Raw genomic sequence first — 19,635 nt, 5'->3', positions numbered from 1 at the left:
AGAAGCTATAGGTTAGAAGATTCAAGTTTTTGAAGGCATACATGTACAAATTAGTTACTTTGGTATGTGGTCACAATAACGAATACTTTGATGTGTTGGTCTATGTGAAATTATACAATGATTATTTTAGCAACTAAAACAATGCAGTTCTCAGAATATTAAAATACCGTATGTAAGCACTGTTGATCATAAAAGCTGAAATTATGAAATGGTTTTGGGACTCATTAATTGCTAACACTCTCACCAGTATTTTTTCAAACATGGCTGAAAAATGTTGAAAGGGCCAGTGCTAGAATCAAGAATGCTGGAAATGACAGGAGAACCTATTACTCAATTGATAGACAACAGCAGGTACAAATGACCTTAATGGGAAAGCTCTGATTTATTTTTTTCTAGATGATCAGAAAGGATGTTTACTTAATGACCACTCTTTCTTTGTGCTCAAACTTTAATGATGAGCTGCTTTAATACAAGATCCTTTGTATTCAGAATGATTTTTTGATCCAGAATGATACGTATATATGCATGCAGTTAAATATATTTTATTTCTCTTGGGCATGCTTTCATTGCAGTCTTAAGAGTGTCTAATGAACATTGGTTGCAATGGCATGTTATTTGTATGCTGGCAGTTTAGTGTTTATTCCTTCCCTCCTTCCTGTCCCTGTCTTACATACGAGGAAAAGCTCGAAGCACAGAAAAGCCAATACCCCCATAGTACTGTTCGCTGTCAGGCAAAATAAAACCTCAACTGTATCTCCTGAGAATAACTTCCTGCCCTCAGGTGGGGAGGAGCACTGCTGATATGAACACAAATATTGTATTAATATAGACAAAAGAAAAAATCATGCAGAATCCATTAAAGCAGCCACAACTAATTAATCTTGTTTGGTTTTATGTATTAATTGTACTTTTGTTAAATTCTTTTAGAGACCAGGATAAATTCATGGTTTCTATCCTTGTTTAACTGATAATTCTGCTATTTCTATCCTATAGGAAAGATGTTCAAAACATTGTGCAAGAAGAGCTATTTTTCCCCTGAGCTATTTAAGAAATAAAGCATGAAAAAAACAAGCAGATTATCAGTATTTACTTGTGCTCATGAAGAGATGCTCATGCTTCATCCTTTCCAGGTAGGCAAATAAATTTGTTGAATTCTACCACATATTACTCCAAGATGTTTACAGAGTATTTAAGATAAAGCATAGACTTGAAGTAATTCTTGTATTTCCTATGGCATGTCAAACAGGATTTTCTCCATTATTAATAGATAAATGGTACTAATCACCCCAGTGTAAAACACAAAGAGGTCAACATTGCATCCTTTCAGGTCACCATTGTTTAAAAGGCATTTGAGTTTCCCTATTAAGTTTTCAAAGGCCAACATCTGCTGATGCTCAGAAATGGTAAATGTGGTGACAAAGGCTGTATGGAGTGTGAAGTGAAAACAACCATATAGTCCATGCAACAAGATACTAAGAAACTATAGCACAACCATACTTCAAAGACCTATTTTCCCATTCATCCCATTTCTGTTATTCATAGCAGGATATTCCTGATAACACTGACATAAGCTTTTCTTTTTCATTTAGTTCATTGTTTTGGGTTGTAAAATATGTATATAAACTCAAGGTTTTGAAAATAGCATATCTTTATGCATTTGCATTCATGCTAATATCAAAGGAGATACTAAAGGAGGAAAATTATTAGAATTGAAGGCTTTCATTTGCAGGTCCTTGTCATTGATGCTGTTTTGCTATTTAAAACTACAAAACACATGTCATGGCATTCAGCTGTTAGCACTGTTCTTATTTATAAGCAGGATAATTTTGATGACCTTTAACTTGCTGTCTAGAGTTTAACAAATCAGTGCTGTTCATGAGCTTCAGTAAACTGAGTTATTTATAAATTGACAGACCTGGCCGTGCATCATAAGAAGCAAGGCACTTTTACCCAAATTAGTGGAAGATTTTTCAGCTGGATATCAGGTATGGCAAATTGTATTTTACTATTGTGGTATTTTATCATTGTGATAGTCCTGCATCACACAAGTTCTATCTGAAGTCTCTGCAAAGCTGAGGGGAATATTCTGTCAGCCTCAGCAGGATACCATTTTTACCTCCGTGCTTTATTTGTAAGCAGCTAACACGCACTTCTCTGCTGTGGAACTCAGCTGAGACTCAGAGCTGAGTTACCATGCTCTTCCTTTAAGTGTTCTTGCATAATGAATAATCTATTTCATTGATATACCAGTTCTTTACAGCATTATGGTTTTGTCATAGTTGAAGTGTAATATTTTATTGCTTTAAAAACATACAGAAAAGCAGTGTTATTGCAAGTGTTTTTTCTGCACTTCTATTTGCTCTGTGCAGGAAAGCTCAGTTCAAAGGGCAATGGAGGTAATGCAAAGATTCCAACAGGTACACTGCAACTGCTAAGCTACTGCATAAAAATTAGAAGTGTTTTTATAAATTCTTCTGTTTGCTCTTTGAATTTAAGCATGCATATATACATGACAATTAATGGTCCTATACTTCTCTGTTATTAGCAAGCACTTTTTTTTTTTAATACAAAATATATTCAACAAATATTTTCTGTAGAATAGGGTCTTAATTCTCTGTATAGCACTCAGCTTTATAGTACTCAACTTTCATCTGCTTATCAGAACAGATCAGAAAATCTGTGGCTGAAAGCATATGTGTTGTCAGGAGTGACATTCTCTCTGACCACATAATATGGTTATGTGTTAATGTAAACCAATACATAGCCCCTTCACTGTAGAGCACATTTCAGAGAAACATTATCTACAACAGAAATGGATGTTGGGAAATAAGATCCAAGAAGTTGAATGACAATGCAAAACGATACTGTTTTTATTACTTACTACCAATACTGGAAATACTGGGTATACCTGTAGAGAAAAAGAAATAATGAAAAGGTGTTGTTAGCTTTTTGCTGTAGTCAGCAACACTATTGCACCTAAAATTCTGAAAACAGTTTTCTCCTAATTTTCAGAATATTGTATCAATGGATAGTTAAAACCAAGCAATTACCAATATGCATCCAGCCCTTTCAAAATGCAGAGTCTTTAGATTTTTCAGTATGAGACTGCAGGGACCACTAAAATGTCTTGACAGATGGATATTTCTGGGACCTATACCAGGTCTCTGAACTTCATGAATGTGTTCAGAACAGTTTTGTATTTGAACTAACCAGGCATTAGGTTTAATGCTTTAGATAAAAATATCAGTCATGCATGTATTATGCAGATCTAGGAAAATAATTTAACCAAGGAATAAATGCATTGCTAACTGCTTTGGCCAGCTGCTTAAATCAGTTGATACCTTCTGTTGCATTAACTGTATATAGCTATTTTTTTCATCTTTTACCTGATGGTTACTTAAATTAAGTTATGGAAAAGAAATGTAATTGAGCAAAACAATCTAATGCATTAGGTTGGTCATATTGACTAAACCTATCATTGATTTTTTTTTCCCTGCTTTCATTTCAATTCCTAAGCTGAATTAATGCAAGGAAACCATTCCAGAGGCAGGTGAGATTTACCAGAAGAGGTGGGACTGCTTAGGAGTAAAACTCCTCTGCTAAATTAGCAATATGGGATCTCATGTTGCTTGATGTAGTCCAGATGCGTAGCTTGAGGTCATGTCTGCCCTGAAAGGTGTCTAGCTTCATGTTCAAAAATGTGGACATGAAATATTTCCTGAAATGCTATTTTCTTTAGATTAAATGATATTGCTACTGGTGCTGTTCCTAGTTTCCAGGGTTAAATTGCAGATCAGTACTTAAGCCCTGGATGTTTACATCCTCTCAGTTAAATACAGTTTTCCTTTTGTAAGTTTTACTGACTTTAATGATATGCATTTTACTGCAGAAATCTGTGTGTTTCTCCATTAAACATCTGCTATACTTCTTTCAAAATCTATCTTGAAGTTCTGTCTTAGAGACGGTATGGACCTTGTTCTGCAGTTAAGCATGCTGGAGCAAAGCCATGTCTTACAGATAAATGATACTCAGTGTAAGCAAGGTGGTGGAGTCAAGTTGGGATCGTTTTGAAACCGTGGCATGGCAAGGACAATGCTGAAGCAATTGCATATGTAGAATGGTGGACATAAATAGATCTTTGGTGTTTCACCACATCAGTCCTGGGGCATGCGTTGGAATGGCAACGCCTTGGTTTTACACCCAGGCACTGCACTGGGGGTAGCACCTAGTGCTGGCTGACTGAGCCCCACATTCAGAGGCTGTTTCTAAACTTTGTCTATTTCTGCTGAGATTAACTTGTATTTTGCAGAATTTTAGAATCATGCAGTAAGTATTAGAAGCTAAATAAGGATGCCATCATAATAGAACAACATGGGTTTTGTTCTAAATGCAACAAAAAGTGCTTATTTCATTATTGTCATTTTCAGTTAATGTGAGACAACTTCTGTCCCTTTGCCCTAATTGTCAGAAAGACAATCAATTTTCAAACATTTTTCTCCAAAGTTTCAACAGCAACTTGTTTCATTTTTTTACAAGTCGTTGTAGCTGTTTTAAATTAGCAGGATTCGTTTTCCTTTATACACTGATGGAAACTGCAAAAATATTAGATGAAGTACAGATCCTGTGTTCTCACACTTCCACTTCCACTGTGAATTTGTATTTGTATTTCCTTCGGGTATACTCCCCCGCCTCAAACCTCTTTCTCGCCTACACACATACACAAATACCCTTTCCTTTCTGTCCTGAACAGACTGTAGCAAAAGGAGAGGTTTTCCTGCAAGTCTGCTCTCCTCCTTTTACTCTATTTGAAAATTTTCAATGAATTCATAGTGGTAAATGCTTCCTGGGCAGAGAAAAATGAGAATAAGAAGCCTGCTTGCCTGAAGGGCTCTGCATTAACCTTGCTAAGTTGTCTTCAGGTTCTGTTTGAAAGCTCTTTTGCTATTTCCGTACAGAGTTTCCATGTTTGTGTGATCTTCTGTAACCAGCTTGATTTTTGTTAATACCACTTACCCCTCCCTTTGGAGACTAACCTTGAATAGCATGCTGCTTCATGGTGGGAGCACATTACAGAGAGAGCTGAACCGGGCACATACCGCTAAATAAATAAAACTGAGTGACTGCGTTTATGTATCTTGAGTATACCCAAACCAAAGCAATGTTCCATCTAAATTTTCTTCCACGTGGAATCACCAGGATGGTTATTAATTGTAATGGAGTCCTATACTGAGGAAAGAGTGAGTAAAGCATGCTAAGTTCAGGGGTAGCTCCTGCCCCTGAAATGGCAAACATTTCAGGGTGAACATGTCTTCAGTACTATTTATTATTTTTAACTTAATTTGGGGGTGGTAGTTCGGTATATTACATGTTCACAGTAAGTGCATCTAAATATGTTCGCTTTACTTGAGAGAAAAAAAAATGGTGTTTTCCTTGCATATGGTCTTTTGCATCTGCCTTGTAATTTTCTTGTTTCCCCTTTATCAAGAGAGGGGTTGTTTTAGCTATTAGTCACCATGTAGATGACTCTATTGAGAAAGGAGGAAAAAAAAAACACCACAAATTGGATGCTTGCAAAGAAAGCAGGTTTTTGATTTCTTGTGCAGATCACGTCAGTATGAAATGCATAACACAAAAGAATGGTGTCAGTGAGAAGGGCCACGCTGCTTTCTGTTCGATGGCAGGTCATGTGCTGCAGCTCCTCCTGTCTCCTTGGTCTTCAACGTGTGTGCATGCTTCCTGCCAGTGGAGCAGTTAATGCAGCCAGGCTGCATGTCTTCCTGGGCACAGAGAGTGTTTGGGATGGAATTATTCTGGTAACTCGATCTTGGCTACTGTCTTTCCCATGGGCTCCTCTGCCTCTTCTTCATCACAAGCTGTATGTGCACCTGCCGTACGACAGGGAGCCAGGGACAGGCTCTTGCTGCTATCAAAGCACTACACCTGGCTTGCAGCTCATGTTTGCAGGGAATGAGTGTCACCAAGAGCTCAGTGAATTATCCAGGCTAGGTGAACACAGCCTGGAGACTGAGAATTAAGGCTGCCTGTTATGGAGGCATGGCAGGATACAATAGTAGATAATGCAGTGCAAGTTTGGACTTATTAACTGGACTCACAGCTGATCAAAGCTGTGTAAGAGCTTTTCTGACAAAAGAGATGTTCTTGTAAATGCATTCTACAATCACACATTTTGACTCTTAAACAGGAGAAAAATCCAGAGTTGGATTCCATAGGAAAGAGTTAGAGCAGGGCTGTTAATGCCATCTCCGATTCTTTTTGCTGGAATATCTGTCTGTGCTGCCGCATGACAGCACTCCCTGCAGTGAGTCTTCCTTCCCTTTGCAAATCCTCCACTGAAGCATGATTGCAATAGTAGATCGTCAACATCAATTTTAGAAGTTCTGAATTCTGTAGCAATTTAAAGCCCTGAGCAGCTGGAGGAACCTAGCATCTTGTAATCCCTCAAAGGGAGTGATTATGATCCCAGGAGTAAACTTCTTGCATGCTGTCAAACTTGTATTCAGGCAAAGGGCTGTACACAGTGATAGACACAATTCTTAGGAAATTTTGCATGAATTTTTGTTGTGCATTGTGTTTTAGGTATATACCTGCAATGTGCTGCTGACTGTTGCAGTGGATGCATAGTACGAGGCAAGTCATTTTATCAGTTGCAGGTTTTCTTGACACTTCTGTCTTCCTCAGTTTTCCTACGCAAACATACTACAGTTTTGCCCCCACTAGCAAATTTCCCAGCCTCATACAGCTTGTGTGTGACATCCTCCTGTGGCTTTACACCTTCTATAAGCTTCATGAGCCAAAATTAATAAGCAATATGAGAATAGCAAAAGGCTTTGCTGTTTTGAAACTTATTACATTCCTGACTTCCATCCTCTGTCTGAAAGATGTTATCAAAATTGTCAAGGAGCAACATTTTACCTCTTAAGCATGTCCCATTCCTCTAAATTGAGATCGCATGGGACCACCTCCTTTCCCTCTTTCATGAAAGTAGGCACTGGAAGGGTGCTGCCAGTTGCTTGAGAGAATGGGATGCTTAGAAAATGGGACTGATCTACATTGTGAGTCTGCTTTCAAAAGACAGCTGGATCCATGAACTTTTCAGTTATAGGGATACATGTTATGGAGACTGATTTAGCAAGTCTGATTAGCAAGTCTGCCATCATGCAATCTCCTCGCCAACTTCATTTATGCTGGTCCTTCAAGATGGCTTTGTGTCATCGAATATTCATGGAGAAAACTACAAACACAGATGAGGGTAATCAGTGCAATAATTCAAGTGCCTTTTTTTTTTTTGGCCATAATCTGTTTCTGTGGCAGCTGTGCTGCAGTGGTGCCTTGTAAGTCTTTTCCCATTCAGGGAGGATTAAGGCCATGCTGCTGAGACAGCGGCTGTGCTATCAGAGGGGGACTTGCTGCAGGAGAAATTCAGTTATCTGATTGAGACTATCTGCCTAACTGTTGACTGAAAAAAACCCACCAATGTTCCTTATGTCCTGGTCAATCCTTTGTTTCGTGTTGAACTATGTATTAGGAAAGTCATGTAGCAGCTGGGAGGCATTTTTTAGCTCAGTGTCAGACACTTCTGGTACAGGTTATTGGTTGTGGAGGGACTGACAAAAAGCGAGCAGGCATTGATGGATGGGAGCCCAGCACGGTCTTGGACAGCTCTGTCTGATGGAGCAAAGAACATAAGTGCCAGAGATGATCTAAACAACAGGAGGAAGAAAAGGGCTAGTGCTGTCAGACACATATGACTGCTGAGGAGAAAAGCTATCTTGTAATACCAAGTACAGAGAAATTCAATAAGTTCACTTTGAGTGTCAAAACATATTGCCGAACGAACTATCCGTAGAATGTGGCAGCACAAGGGAATAAATGTAATCACAAAATAGTCAATAAGATAGAGTGAAAAATATAAAATAAATGCTATGCAGTAGACAAATGTGGAAATATTGTTAGTACCAGTAAACAACAGAGTATTTGATGTCTTTCACAAGCAAAGCAGAGAAAAAATGCTTTGCATTCTCCTGTATAACTTGTGTTGACTGAAGATGAGAAGGATATAGATAACAGCTTTATATCAAGTTTTAGACTATGACTAGAATATAATCTAGAATGATTTTGTATTTCATGAGCTGTAGCTTGAAGAGGTATGATGAACTCTTATTGGCAGAAGCAGAACAGTGGAAAAAAGATCCAATTTGGAAAGATTTTGCAACAGTCATTAGGCTTCCTGTTGAATGTGAGCAAATTCCTCCAAATCAGCAAACCTCTAGAGAAATGATCTTTTTATTTTGTGAAAACAGAGTTTTCTGACTGTTTCATTTATGTACCTACATTTTAACTGTATCTTATTTAATTGCTCATACAGAAAACAAACCAAAACAAACAAAGAAACAACAACCCACCTTTAAATCCATTCAAAATTAAAAATATTTTGGTCTTAGATGGAAAAGGTTGACTCCGAAATTTGGAGGAAGGAAAAGAGTCAAAAGTAGTACTGTAGTACTGGAGCACCAATTATGCAGAGTGTCCCCAGGGAACTGAAGTACAATATCAAGGGAACTTTAGAGTCAAGACAGATAAGGAAGTTAATTCTACCGGTATGTTTCCAAAAATGTTTACAGAAGTTGTGGCTAACTAGGGAGAGTGTAGTGCTAGGGCTACGTTACTGATCACATGATGGGGGTGGTGACATAAACCCAACAGCGTAAGTGAAATTACATTGCCTATGCAGAGAGATTACAGAATAATGCAAACATTCAGATACTGCAACTAATGCTGGATTAAATCAGAAAGTGACAAAAGAAATGCAGCTTTTGCATATCAGGAATGATTGCTGCTTGTAGCGAGTGATCAGAAAACCCACGAGAGAAGCTTATTTAGTTCTTAGTAGTGCATGGGACCTGATTCAAGAAGCAGTTATCAGAGAACCACTTCTGGAGTGAGCGAACACAGCTGTTGAGAAGGAATAGGACCAAAAAAAAAAACCCACTGCAGTAATATTTCACTTTCAGAGAGAGAGCAGATAAAAATGAGGAAGTGAGGTAAAAGGAAATTGAAATGAACAGCTTAAAAAATGTAACGCAGATAGCATAGATACAAGTAAAAGTGTATGGAAGACTCAGAATAATTATGTATAACCAATTAAAAAAAAAAAATTTATAAAAATGAACTATACTAAAAACAAAACAAACCCAACCTAACTGGCAGAATGTAGAAGACTTCAGAAAGACACACCTCAAAAGTGTAAGTTAGATCAATTGAGAAAGATAGGGAAAAAAAGCATAAAATTATGTCAAGTTAAATATAAACCACAGTGTTTTAAGAATAAACTTGCTGCAGACATAAAAGTGGTTTTTTTTTGTGTATGTTAAAATAAACACATCAGAAGCAGGAGGCTTCACAAAGAGATGATTGGGTAGACAGGCAATCAAGGTATAAAAATACTGAATGCAAAATTAATTGTGTGCATTGATGTTCGCAACAAAGAAGGTTAGAGAGACTGTCACAAATTGAGGAAGATTCCAAATGTCTCCCATCACCTGAAGGTGTTTTAGAAGACAAAAGTAATATTGAACAATAAGAATTGGTATGTGGTAGTATTCACCCAAACAGTGATTTCAAGGAACTCAAATATGACATTTCTGAATGAACAACTGTAACACAACCTGTCACTTATGTCAGCCTTGATGCCAGAAGAAATGTTGTCGCCATGACACCAGTTCTTAAAAAGGACTCAAGGGCTGATCCGTGTAATAACAAAACACAAAGCACACGCGTTTTTATGCCACTGTAAAAGATCCATGTTGTGCTCATGTCTAGAACATGGTGTGCAGTTTTAGCCTTGCCAATTCCAAAAATGACATCATAGAATCAGAAGAGAGCAGGAACAGCACAGGTAACCAGAAATGTGGCGTGGCTTTTATATGTGACAAGATCAGACTTTGCCAAGTCTATATAGCTGTAAATGGTATAACGGATGTAAAAATGGTTGTATTATCCCCTGTTTCTTCCTAGGGAGGTACAGGCTTAACCAAATAAAAACATTGAAAGCAACCAAAAGGAAATACACTTCACTCGTGTCTTTAAAATGTGAAGTGTGTTGCCATAAGATGTCACTGAGATCAAACTTATGACGGCTGTCTCTCTCTCTCCTCAGCACCACAGGAGGCTCCAGCTCAGAAAGCCATGTTACAGCTCGGAACTGGGAAGGCAAACAGGAAATCCTTCTAACTTCACCTGCTTCTTCCAGTTTTCCATAAATTGCTACTGGTGAGCACTGCTGAAGTCAGTATTTGAGGCATGAGGAGCACTTTGGTCAGCCCAAATAAGGTTACACTTTCATGATGCTATATTAACAATAATAATGATAATATTCAACAGAAAAAAAAAAAACCTTCCTTTTATTTGCTACAGGTTTGGATTTTGATGGAACTCAATAGAGTTGAAAGTTTTTTTAAAAAAGTGTCAGGCAGCCTTTCAATGTACTCTAATCCTACTCTTTCTTTTGGTATAATCTCAGCTGATTTAAAATGATGTAACTGACATAGCAAGCTGCATTTAGAAAGATCGTCATTTTCATGTTCAGATGTATTTAGTGCCCTGTTTAGATGATTTCTGGGTAGCAACTGCATGATATATATACATGTATGTACATGTATGTTTATATACATGGTATGTATATGTACATAAAGATGTGTATGTATACAAATATATATAAAAATAAATTCAAGCTGGTAAATCTCCCCATTTTTTCCAAACATAACTTTAAAGGATTAATTCTGTGGGCAATGTTCACTTTTTATAACATGGGGAAAAGTAAATTCTCTTACAAAATGTTCTTCCTCTGCTTTTGAAATTTCATTTTTTCTACTCAGTATGAATTTTATCTTAATTTCATACCTCCACACTTCACGGTTTTTTACTTGGTTTATTACTCTCACATTTAACTTTATGAGGTCCTGCTTCCTGTGATACTCATTTTTGAGTCTTGATTCCTCACAGCTGCTGCTTTGAAGTCTTAGATAACATTCTGAGCACTGCACATTGCTTCTGGTTTTAAAGTTTTCATTCAATGCAGTACATATCTCTTTCTGCTACGTAACTTTTCTGTAAATTTTTATATTCTAATATTCTAGAAATGAATGTTTTGCTTTTAATCATAGCAAAAATCTGGACTTTTTTCTTAAAAGAAGCTAGTAAGTTCTGTCAAAAGGTTTGATGATTTATCATCATCTTTAATGCTTTCTTCAAAGGAATTTGAGTCTTACTCAGGCTAGGAGGATCTGAATCATTGTGTATATCATACATGCATGAAGGGAAGAACTGATGCTGATACTTGTCGTCACAACCTCTCTTTCAGCATCGTGTTCTGTTTGACTTAATCTTGTCCAGGACGAGGAAATGCAGCTGCCAATAACTTCCTTTGGATGATATGAAAGAGTTCTGGAATAGTATGTGTGGAATGGTGAGTATGCACATTGTTTAATGGGTATTAGTTGGAAACAGGCAGATATAAAAATCCAGTTTTCGCCCTCACTTTCCCCATTAAACACAGAGATTAACAAGATTGCATGTGAATCTGGACTGCAGGTCAACATCAGGTACAAACTTCCTTATCAACCTTTAGATCTAGTTATTAATAGCAAGGATTTAGTCTGATTTTTTTAAATTTTCTTAAACGGACAAAATTTCAGTAATGACCTCGTCTGATGCATTGAGCTGAGGTTGCTTTGAATCCAGAGGCAATAAAGATCTATGGGTGGAGAGCTGGTGAGCTCTCAGCTGGAGCAGTATGGCAGGTATTCCCACTGTTTTCCCTCCCCCGTGTGTGCTCTTTATGTGAAGGGTACCATTTTTCATTCCTTAGCCCTTTCCATGCAGTGTCCAGGGATTTGTCCACGGATGCAAGCATGCAGTTCTCATGCAAAATATTTACAAGCACATAATAGCACAGATGATGCATGCTTACAATTAACGTGCTCTTAACTTTGTCAAATTATACATATTATGTCATAAAAGAAGGACAAACTTTTCCCCAAATTAATCTTCCTTCAGAGTCATGATATGGGCAGAACTTTAATAATGAAATATTCTTATTATACAAAGCTACTTACAGATATTAGCAGTGCCCTTAGGTATAGGCAGATAAGAACCAGGGCTCCACGGTCGGCCCTGGTAATTCTTCTTGCATTTTCCACAGTCTGGGCCAGTTGTGTTATGCTCACATTCACAAAGTAGTCTTTTGTTTTCTTCTTTACAGCCAGTAGCGTGAAGGTTGCACTTACACCTATTTTTAAAAGGCAAAAATAAAAGAAGTAGGATATTATTTAGAGCTGGGTTTAGAAGTAGGATATTATTTAGAGCTGTGTTTAAGTTGAGATTAAGTTTTACTACAGCACACTCTATGGCAACCACTCTGCTTCTCGGCATAGCGACTTATGATTGTTTTAGCTTGTTTCACAACACATTGCTCAAACAGCATGTTATATTATCTTCAACTCACACAGGTCTAACAGCACTAATTTCACCAAGACTCCAAGATGCTGAATCTTCTCTTGTTTTCACTAACGCAGCTCCACTGAGATCAACTAAATTATTCATAATTTTCACTACAGACAGGTCTACAATCTTGCAAAAATTCAGGCGTTACTTGCTACTCATGGATAAAAACAAGTTCTCTGTTTGTGTCCTTAGAGACTCTGGCCCAAATTAAGATCTGAATTAGGCCCTGGGAGTCTGAGAAAACAGACTTGAATTAAATATCCTCTACAACGGCACACTTCAGTAGAAGGGAACCTTGAGAAATCTAAGCTCAGTGTAATGGTGTTTTGCCAGCACTTGCTGGACAAGAATGTCTTGCTCAGAAAGCAATTTTTTTCCCCTGTTCTAATTTGATATAATTGTAGTAGCTGAAGGTTGGGGGAAATATTTTAGTAGATGTATTGTTTTAGTTTAACTCAGGAAATAACACCTAATCAAACCTTGTGCAAAATCATTAGATAAATGAGATTCTGCATCTGTTCCTTGAACAACTGTATTTCCTTACATTCCTCTCTTTGCCTGAAACTAGGACACGTACAGAATGGGAAAACTAGCTTCATAAACAGCAAGGTTTTGTTACTTTTTTTTCCTATACCTTTCCAATAAGTGTCAGCAATGGCTAAAATCTGTTTCTGTTTGGGGCTGGAGAGAAAACTGGTATTTAATGACTCTGGCTGTTTGTTTTCCTAATGATTGTACATGTAGTGATTTAAAGGGTTCTCGTGTGGGCATTTGTCACCTGTTCCGTACACTGACCAATAATTAGAGCAAAACAACACATGGAATGGCCAAGTGCAAATTAACAGCTGTCAAGCTGACTTCCATTTGCAAGGAATATGACCTGAAGCAACTGGTCACATATATATATATCCCCAGGGTAAAACAAACTTGCAGTTGTCATAAGTGGCTGCTGAAGAAAATCTACAAGAATCTGTAATACAGTAGATGGTGTAGTATTCTCTTCGGTGCTAGGAATGAGGCAGATGGAACTGCTCCTATTTGAGCAACACTCATTCTAAAGAAAAACAGGATTGGCACTGTTCAAATGGAAATTACCAAAACATATTAGACACACCAGACAAAAGAAAGTGTGCTTCGTTTTTATATTGTTTCCAAAATGCTGTTGTTTAAAGACTTGCATCAATTGTGAAGTAAATTTTCCATGATTAGCCACTGGAGAACAAAAGATACCTGTCTGGAAATCAGTGTATGAGATATGCCCTGTTATATAGAGATCTAAATTTTTGTTAAATGGCACTGCTATTAAGAAAAGTGATGGGTTGTTTTTCTGTGCATAGGAAGATGACAATAGAAGACTCCTAAACCGAAGATACACACAATCATGATAACACAAAATAACCTAAGGGGTCAGAGGAGAAAAAAGCAGTGAGTGTGTAACCACTGAAATAAGTGAGAGACAGGAACCAATTTGCTTTCTTGCAGGGGGGGATTTCTGGTTTGTTGGAGGGACATCGCTCTGAGACAGCAAACTGATCTAGGCAGAAAGAAATGCTGAGGGAAAGCTGAAGTTCCTAGGGCTCTGGAAGACTGCTGCATACTGGTGAGGAAACTGAGGTGGGGGAAAATAAGTGTAGATACATCTGCTAACTGGTGTCAATGTACATGGCTCTTTTAACAAGCACGTGAAAGTAAATCGGTTGTATCAGAAAATCCTGTACAAAGTCTGTTTGCTCTGCTTCTACTTTGTTCCTGAGGAGCTGACCCTACTACCCTTGTGCAGCTAGGTTACCTATGGGGGGATACAGGCCTTGAGACAGCTGTCTGCCTGAAGGGAATGGTGGCTGTTAAGTCTGGTGAGTTTTTTCTAGACTTTTTTTTTTTTTTTTAATATTTGTGGGAGCTGCTTTGTGCTGAGCTTGTGAAAGTGAACACCAAGTCCCCACAACACTTCTCTGTTTGGAAACTTTCATCCTGATGTTTCTACTACTCATCTGATTTCCATTTTTCCAGTTCAACCTGTGAGAATGTTTCCTGCCTAGGCAGCCTGGTTACATTTCCCTCCAACGTGCAAATCCAATTTTGAATCACTGGAGATTGATATTGCTGTCCAACACTATAAACTCTAATTGTGTAGGAGAACAAATTTGTTTTTCTGACCACTCATCTTTGACAGACTCATTATTTTGTCATAAAGCAATTTAAATGATATTTTTGGCAGTTATATAAGGTGTAGGAAGCATTCTGGCGTGTTCAAGGAACAGTTCTGTTTTAGTGGGAGCAGGAGCCCTGGGCGCGCTGCGTTCCTCACAGATTCTATTTACATATAGACAACTGACATTAAAATGCTGTAAATATCGCCAAGGTAATTGCTAATAGTGTGCTGATTCACTTGCATGTGAGTGCCAACCAACAGACTGGGGGGCACATGAGGGGATCATTTATGTTGAAGGGATCATTCATGAGAAAGAAAGACAAGAGAAGCTCTGATACATTTTTTTTTTTTTTTTTAAAGCTAGCCATATGTTCCTCACTTAGATACATTTTTGGATCATTCTAGGTCATAGCTAAAGTTTAAAAAATAGTCTTAAAACACACTTGCAAGCCCTCTATATGGATTCTTAATTGTTACATGCCATGGGTCAGCTCTCTGCACCAATTTAAGAACTTGCACAAGATTTGGCGTGTTTGCTCTTGATGACTGCCCACGCAGGGTGGTGTGCACATGACCATCCCCACAGGTTTAATACTGGGAGGCACTGCCTACAGTAGGCATTTGAAAACAGTCTTAGCAATGAAGTCACCTTAGTGAGCTCCTCAGTGCTAGCAGCTACTTGCAGCACCTTGTTGGTTGTCCTAAAGGACCGGGCTGTTTTGAGCATGACATCAAAGGTGTTAATGCTGTCGCCTACATTATCCCTCTCAAGGTTACTAATGACCTTGAAGCAGCTTCACCAGTGGGATCCAGCTTTCTAATATGATTTAGCCAAAGACAGAAATTCTATGTTGTAAATACATTTTAAGTGATGCCTCAGCAATGAAAGAGGAAGAGAGATATCGTCCTCTTGATAGATTAAGAAAGCAGAAGTTAAAATATATGCACCTTTAAAACATCATGAAATAGTTGGGATAAAGACAGCTTTGGATCTGAATTATTTTTCTTTTGAGATTTACATCTAGGGTGGTTTTTTATTTAAGTATTTTCTTTGTCACTTTATGAGGCAAACTTGTCATAACTTGAGAAACTGTCCGTACAGGTAAGTGCCAAAATTCTTGTACTGTTGAATGTAGAAGGAAAACAACATGAAAATACATACATAAAACTGTTTTCCCTTTAAATCTCTCATAACAAGTGGAACATCTTTTCATAGAGGGATCACTTAGTCTCGGAAACCTCACGTCTGTTGAATACTGTTATTCATTATCACCCATTACATCATAGGATTTTTCCATGTCATGTCAAAAAAAACACAAAGCATGCCAGTCCTTATCCTGATTTCCAAAGCTTAATAAAAGTCTACACGGCTTTACTATTGAAGCAGATTTTGTGGGGATGAAAACAAGTACAAAGGGTGCTATTGTGAAGAAATACAATGATTGCTGGCCAATTTATTTCTGCGAGGACGGAGGAATAGACAGTGAGAACACACACATAAAAGAGGTAACAGATAATTACTGCAATCTAGGCTACCAGTGCTCTCTGCGGGGACTAGCCATCTCAGGGAGTTCTGAGCTAAAAGGGTCAAAACAAGTAAGGCCAGGTGGCAATCAGAAAATGGCCTGGGTTGCTGGCTTTAAGTAGGTCTGCTGAACAAATGTTCCAACTCGTGTGAAGCAGAAAAGTCAATTCTGGTTTTTATTCAGTGTTTTTGAGCCATATGAATATGTCAGGTCCATGATGCTCTGCAGAATAAAAGACCAAAAAGGAACTACATCTTTTTTTTCTGGAAGTTATGGATAAGGCCTCTGTAGTCTGCTGCTATACTGTAGATGCTTAATGAGAGTAATGAAATGTGTGTCCTTTGTTTCACTTGTTTATTTTTTGAAAGGCATTTGGTTGCCAGTCTTTTTCCATGAATTTAACTAATACGTCATAATCTCCCACTGAAACTAAGATTCCTTTGTGGAATGGGGCTACATCAATAATAAGGGATAAAAAAAATCAGTAATAACAAGTATAACTTTGTATAGGTAGATATACTACTTTTTCATTTGCAAATCAAGGACTAATGTTGGATCAGGTTTTTAAGCTTCTTAAATCTGTAAGTAGCTTTGTGTCTGGAAAAGAAGTTTAACCTGTGCTCAGTAATCCTACAGCACCTCAGTACCTTAGAATCCAGAGATTTACAGAAGCCTCTTCAACTTTGTTCTTTACTGTTTTCTTTGCTAAATTTGGGAGGAAATTGAATTAGATTCCCACAGGCAGTATGGAAAATTGGGGAAAATAGCTTCTTATTCTTCCTCAGATGAGTTTAATGTATCTAGTGGGGAGCAGCAAAACCCAGACTCGGAGAGCATGTTTGCTTTGCTTTGCTTTCTCAGTGGCCTACTTCCAAGCAGTTTAGAGAGCTTGAAATTAAAAAAGAAAACAAAGTCCAAAAGAGCAGCATAATTCCCTTTCCCATAGGAGTGAGAACTTCCTAAGACTCATACAGAAAATATAACATGCAGGGCATGGAATTGCCCACTGTTTGCGCTGAGCCAGCCCAACAATAAGAGCACGCAAGTGCTGAATTTAAATATTTACGCCTTTATATGATTTATTGTGTTCACACGCTAGTGAACGTTTTGGTAAGTTCTGATTATTTAAATGGGAGCTACCGTCAAGTTAAATGCTGGTCAATACGAACACGAACTGCATGATCACTTCTGATCGATCCACGTCTCAGCCTGTAACTGATGAGTACACGCCTGGTGGATACTCGCTGCTTTCCTTTTGAAGGCCAATGCTAGCGGGGCCAGTGCTTCTGGTCTCGCCGCTCCTTCCCCCGGCCACTTGCAGACAGACAGCCCCAAGCACCGGAGCCCTGCTCTTCTGAAGAGAGAGGCTGCGTAGGCTCCAATGTCAGTTGAGGGTTCTCCTGCTGTACACTTATTCTCCAGGTGCTTACGATAATCTTAAAATCAAAGATAGCATATTTTCTGCTACTACTGCAAAGTATAACTTCATTAACTATAGTAGCTGAGGAACTAATCCCCTAACCTCAGAACCCTGGGATTTTCACTGCTAGAAATACAAAGCCTGCTGCCAAAACTTGAGTCCAATGCCTGGCTTTGGCACAATCTTCCTCCTAACTCAGATAATGTACAATACAGAGACTTTATTTAGGGCAACAGTAAGGACACAGGATTGAACCTACAGAAATGTTAGGCGTACTTTTGCCAAGCACTTACTGAAAAAAATCATTTAATTTCTCTCATAGACCATTTACTCAGTCTGGTAAGTATGGTTAAGGAAATATATTGGCTTTTAGAAAATGTTTAAGATTTATGGGTGACAGAGTCGTATAGCTTTACACAGAGCATTCTTTGGTGCTATCATTTTTTGGAGTTTACTGTTACTGTAAATCAAAGTTATCTTGCAGAAAAAAAACAAGATTGCGTTAAAACAAAATCAGAATTGGTATTTCTAAAAGACTATGAATAGCAGATATTTCACCAAATGTATTTTTTAATTCATGGTGTATCTTGAAAAGGTATATCTCATTCACAGAACTCAAGTGCATGCAGTAAAAGCCCCTGGACATAATACTAAATAATATCTTTTAGGCATAAAAAAATGTCATTTCCTAATGCATTAAAGAGTTCATGTTATGTTTTAATACACTTGTATGTTGAACAGATTTTATATAGCAGTAAGGATTGCAATGAAAAGCTTGCCTTTGTCATTTGCTTTTTCCCCCAGAGTATTTTTACTATATAAATAAGGTAGTTATTTGGCAATATGCTGTCATTTTCTTTTATTTCTCTGCTTTCAGAAGTTTATATCTGGCATTACGTTCAGCATACAAAGTGTTGGCCTGAGAGACAATTTTGCCTCTTTCATCGAACCACAATCCAGTAGATTTTGCCTTATGTAATGTTATCATGTGATAACAGAATTAAATCTGCAGCTTCAGCAGCTGATCAATTCAATTATTAAACTAAAATAAAAAATAAGCAGCAAGATAGAAAGATCAGAGGCTGGAACATTTGGTTTCTATGAAGGTAAAACACTTATTTAAAAGATTTTTTTAAAGTTTTTTTTTGAATATTTCAGTGTCATCCTCAGAAAACACTTTTACACAGATTAAAAAAGTGGTCCAAACACTCAAATATGGTCACCCTCCTATTCGTTGCTATGTTCTCCCCTGTATCCGCTGTAGAATAGAGAAGTTATTCTCGTGATATTTAATCTTATGCCACAAAATAAACTAAGTGTTCCTGAAATGCATTAGTTTACTAGATGACATCCTTCAAAACAGAAAGTGGCAACTAAAAATGTTTACAAGCTAGATCAACAACACTCAGAATGCAAATACAGAAAGGTGGAGGCAGTAATAGTAATCTATTAAATGTCTTAAAAACAACTAAGAATTCAAGCATTTCAAACTTCTGATTCTAGACTGAAAAAAAAAAACAAACACAAAAACTTAAAGACCAACAGATGTGAAAATGCTCAGCTCCTTCAGTTTCGTAGGTCCACAGTGTAAAAATAATTCAATGATGCTTGTACCCAATAGAACAGAACAATTAATTCTAAGTTATTTCAGTTTACCACATTAAAAATACCTATATTTAACATTAGATACTTAGATACACCTAGCCGAGCGGAATGGCCAAATTATTTTTCTAATTTTCATTTAAAATTCTCTTGTAAACAGTTGCAAAAAAAAAAAAAGAGATTTTAAGGCATCTGTTTCATAAAGCAATGCAATTCAGGAAAGGGAGTTAGATACTATTTAATTTAGCCCTCACCAAACACCTTAGTAAGGCTGAGAACCCACAAATGTGCTTGAGGACCTTGTTGATCTTAATCTGTAAGAAATTTTTCCAGCAGTAGAACAACAGCAGTGCTATTCCTGTGTTTCTTTGTGAGTCTGTATGAAAACACTCATTATAGTGTCTAAGTGCTAA

General features: G+C 37.6%; 1 protein-coding gene across 3 annotated transcripts in view; it reads right to left on the bottom strand.

Annotated features, from left to right (window-relative positions):
* NTNG1 (netrin G1) overlaps positions 1 to 19,635 on the bottom strand; it is a 156,387-nt gene that overhangs the window by 48,460 nt on the left and 88,292 nt on the right. For all 3 annotated transcript variants that reach the window (XM_035538041.2, XM_035538039.2, XM_035538040.2), the window contains exons 4-5: positions 12,135 to 12,307; positions 2,882 to 2,908 (exon numbers count right to left, since the gene is read on the bottom strand). In XM_035538041.2, the coding sequence (XP_035393934.1) occupies positions 2,882 to 2,908; positions 12,135 to 12,307 (200 nt within the window). The remainder of the gene's footprint in view (positions 1 to 2,881; positions 2,909 to 12,134; positions 12,308 to 19,635) is intronic.

This window comes from Cygnus atratus, chromosome 8 (genome assembly GCF_013377495.2).
Source record: "Cygnus atratus isolate AKBS03 ecotype Queensland, Australia chromosome 8, CAtr_DNAZoo_HiC_assembly, whole genome shotgun sequence".
Lineage (NCBI taxonomy): Eukaryota > Metazoa > Chordata > Aves > Anseriformes > Anatidae > Cygnus > Cygnus atratus.
Note: the sequence above shows the minus strand (reverse complement) of the source record. Positions and strands in the feature narration are given on the sequence as shown.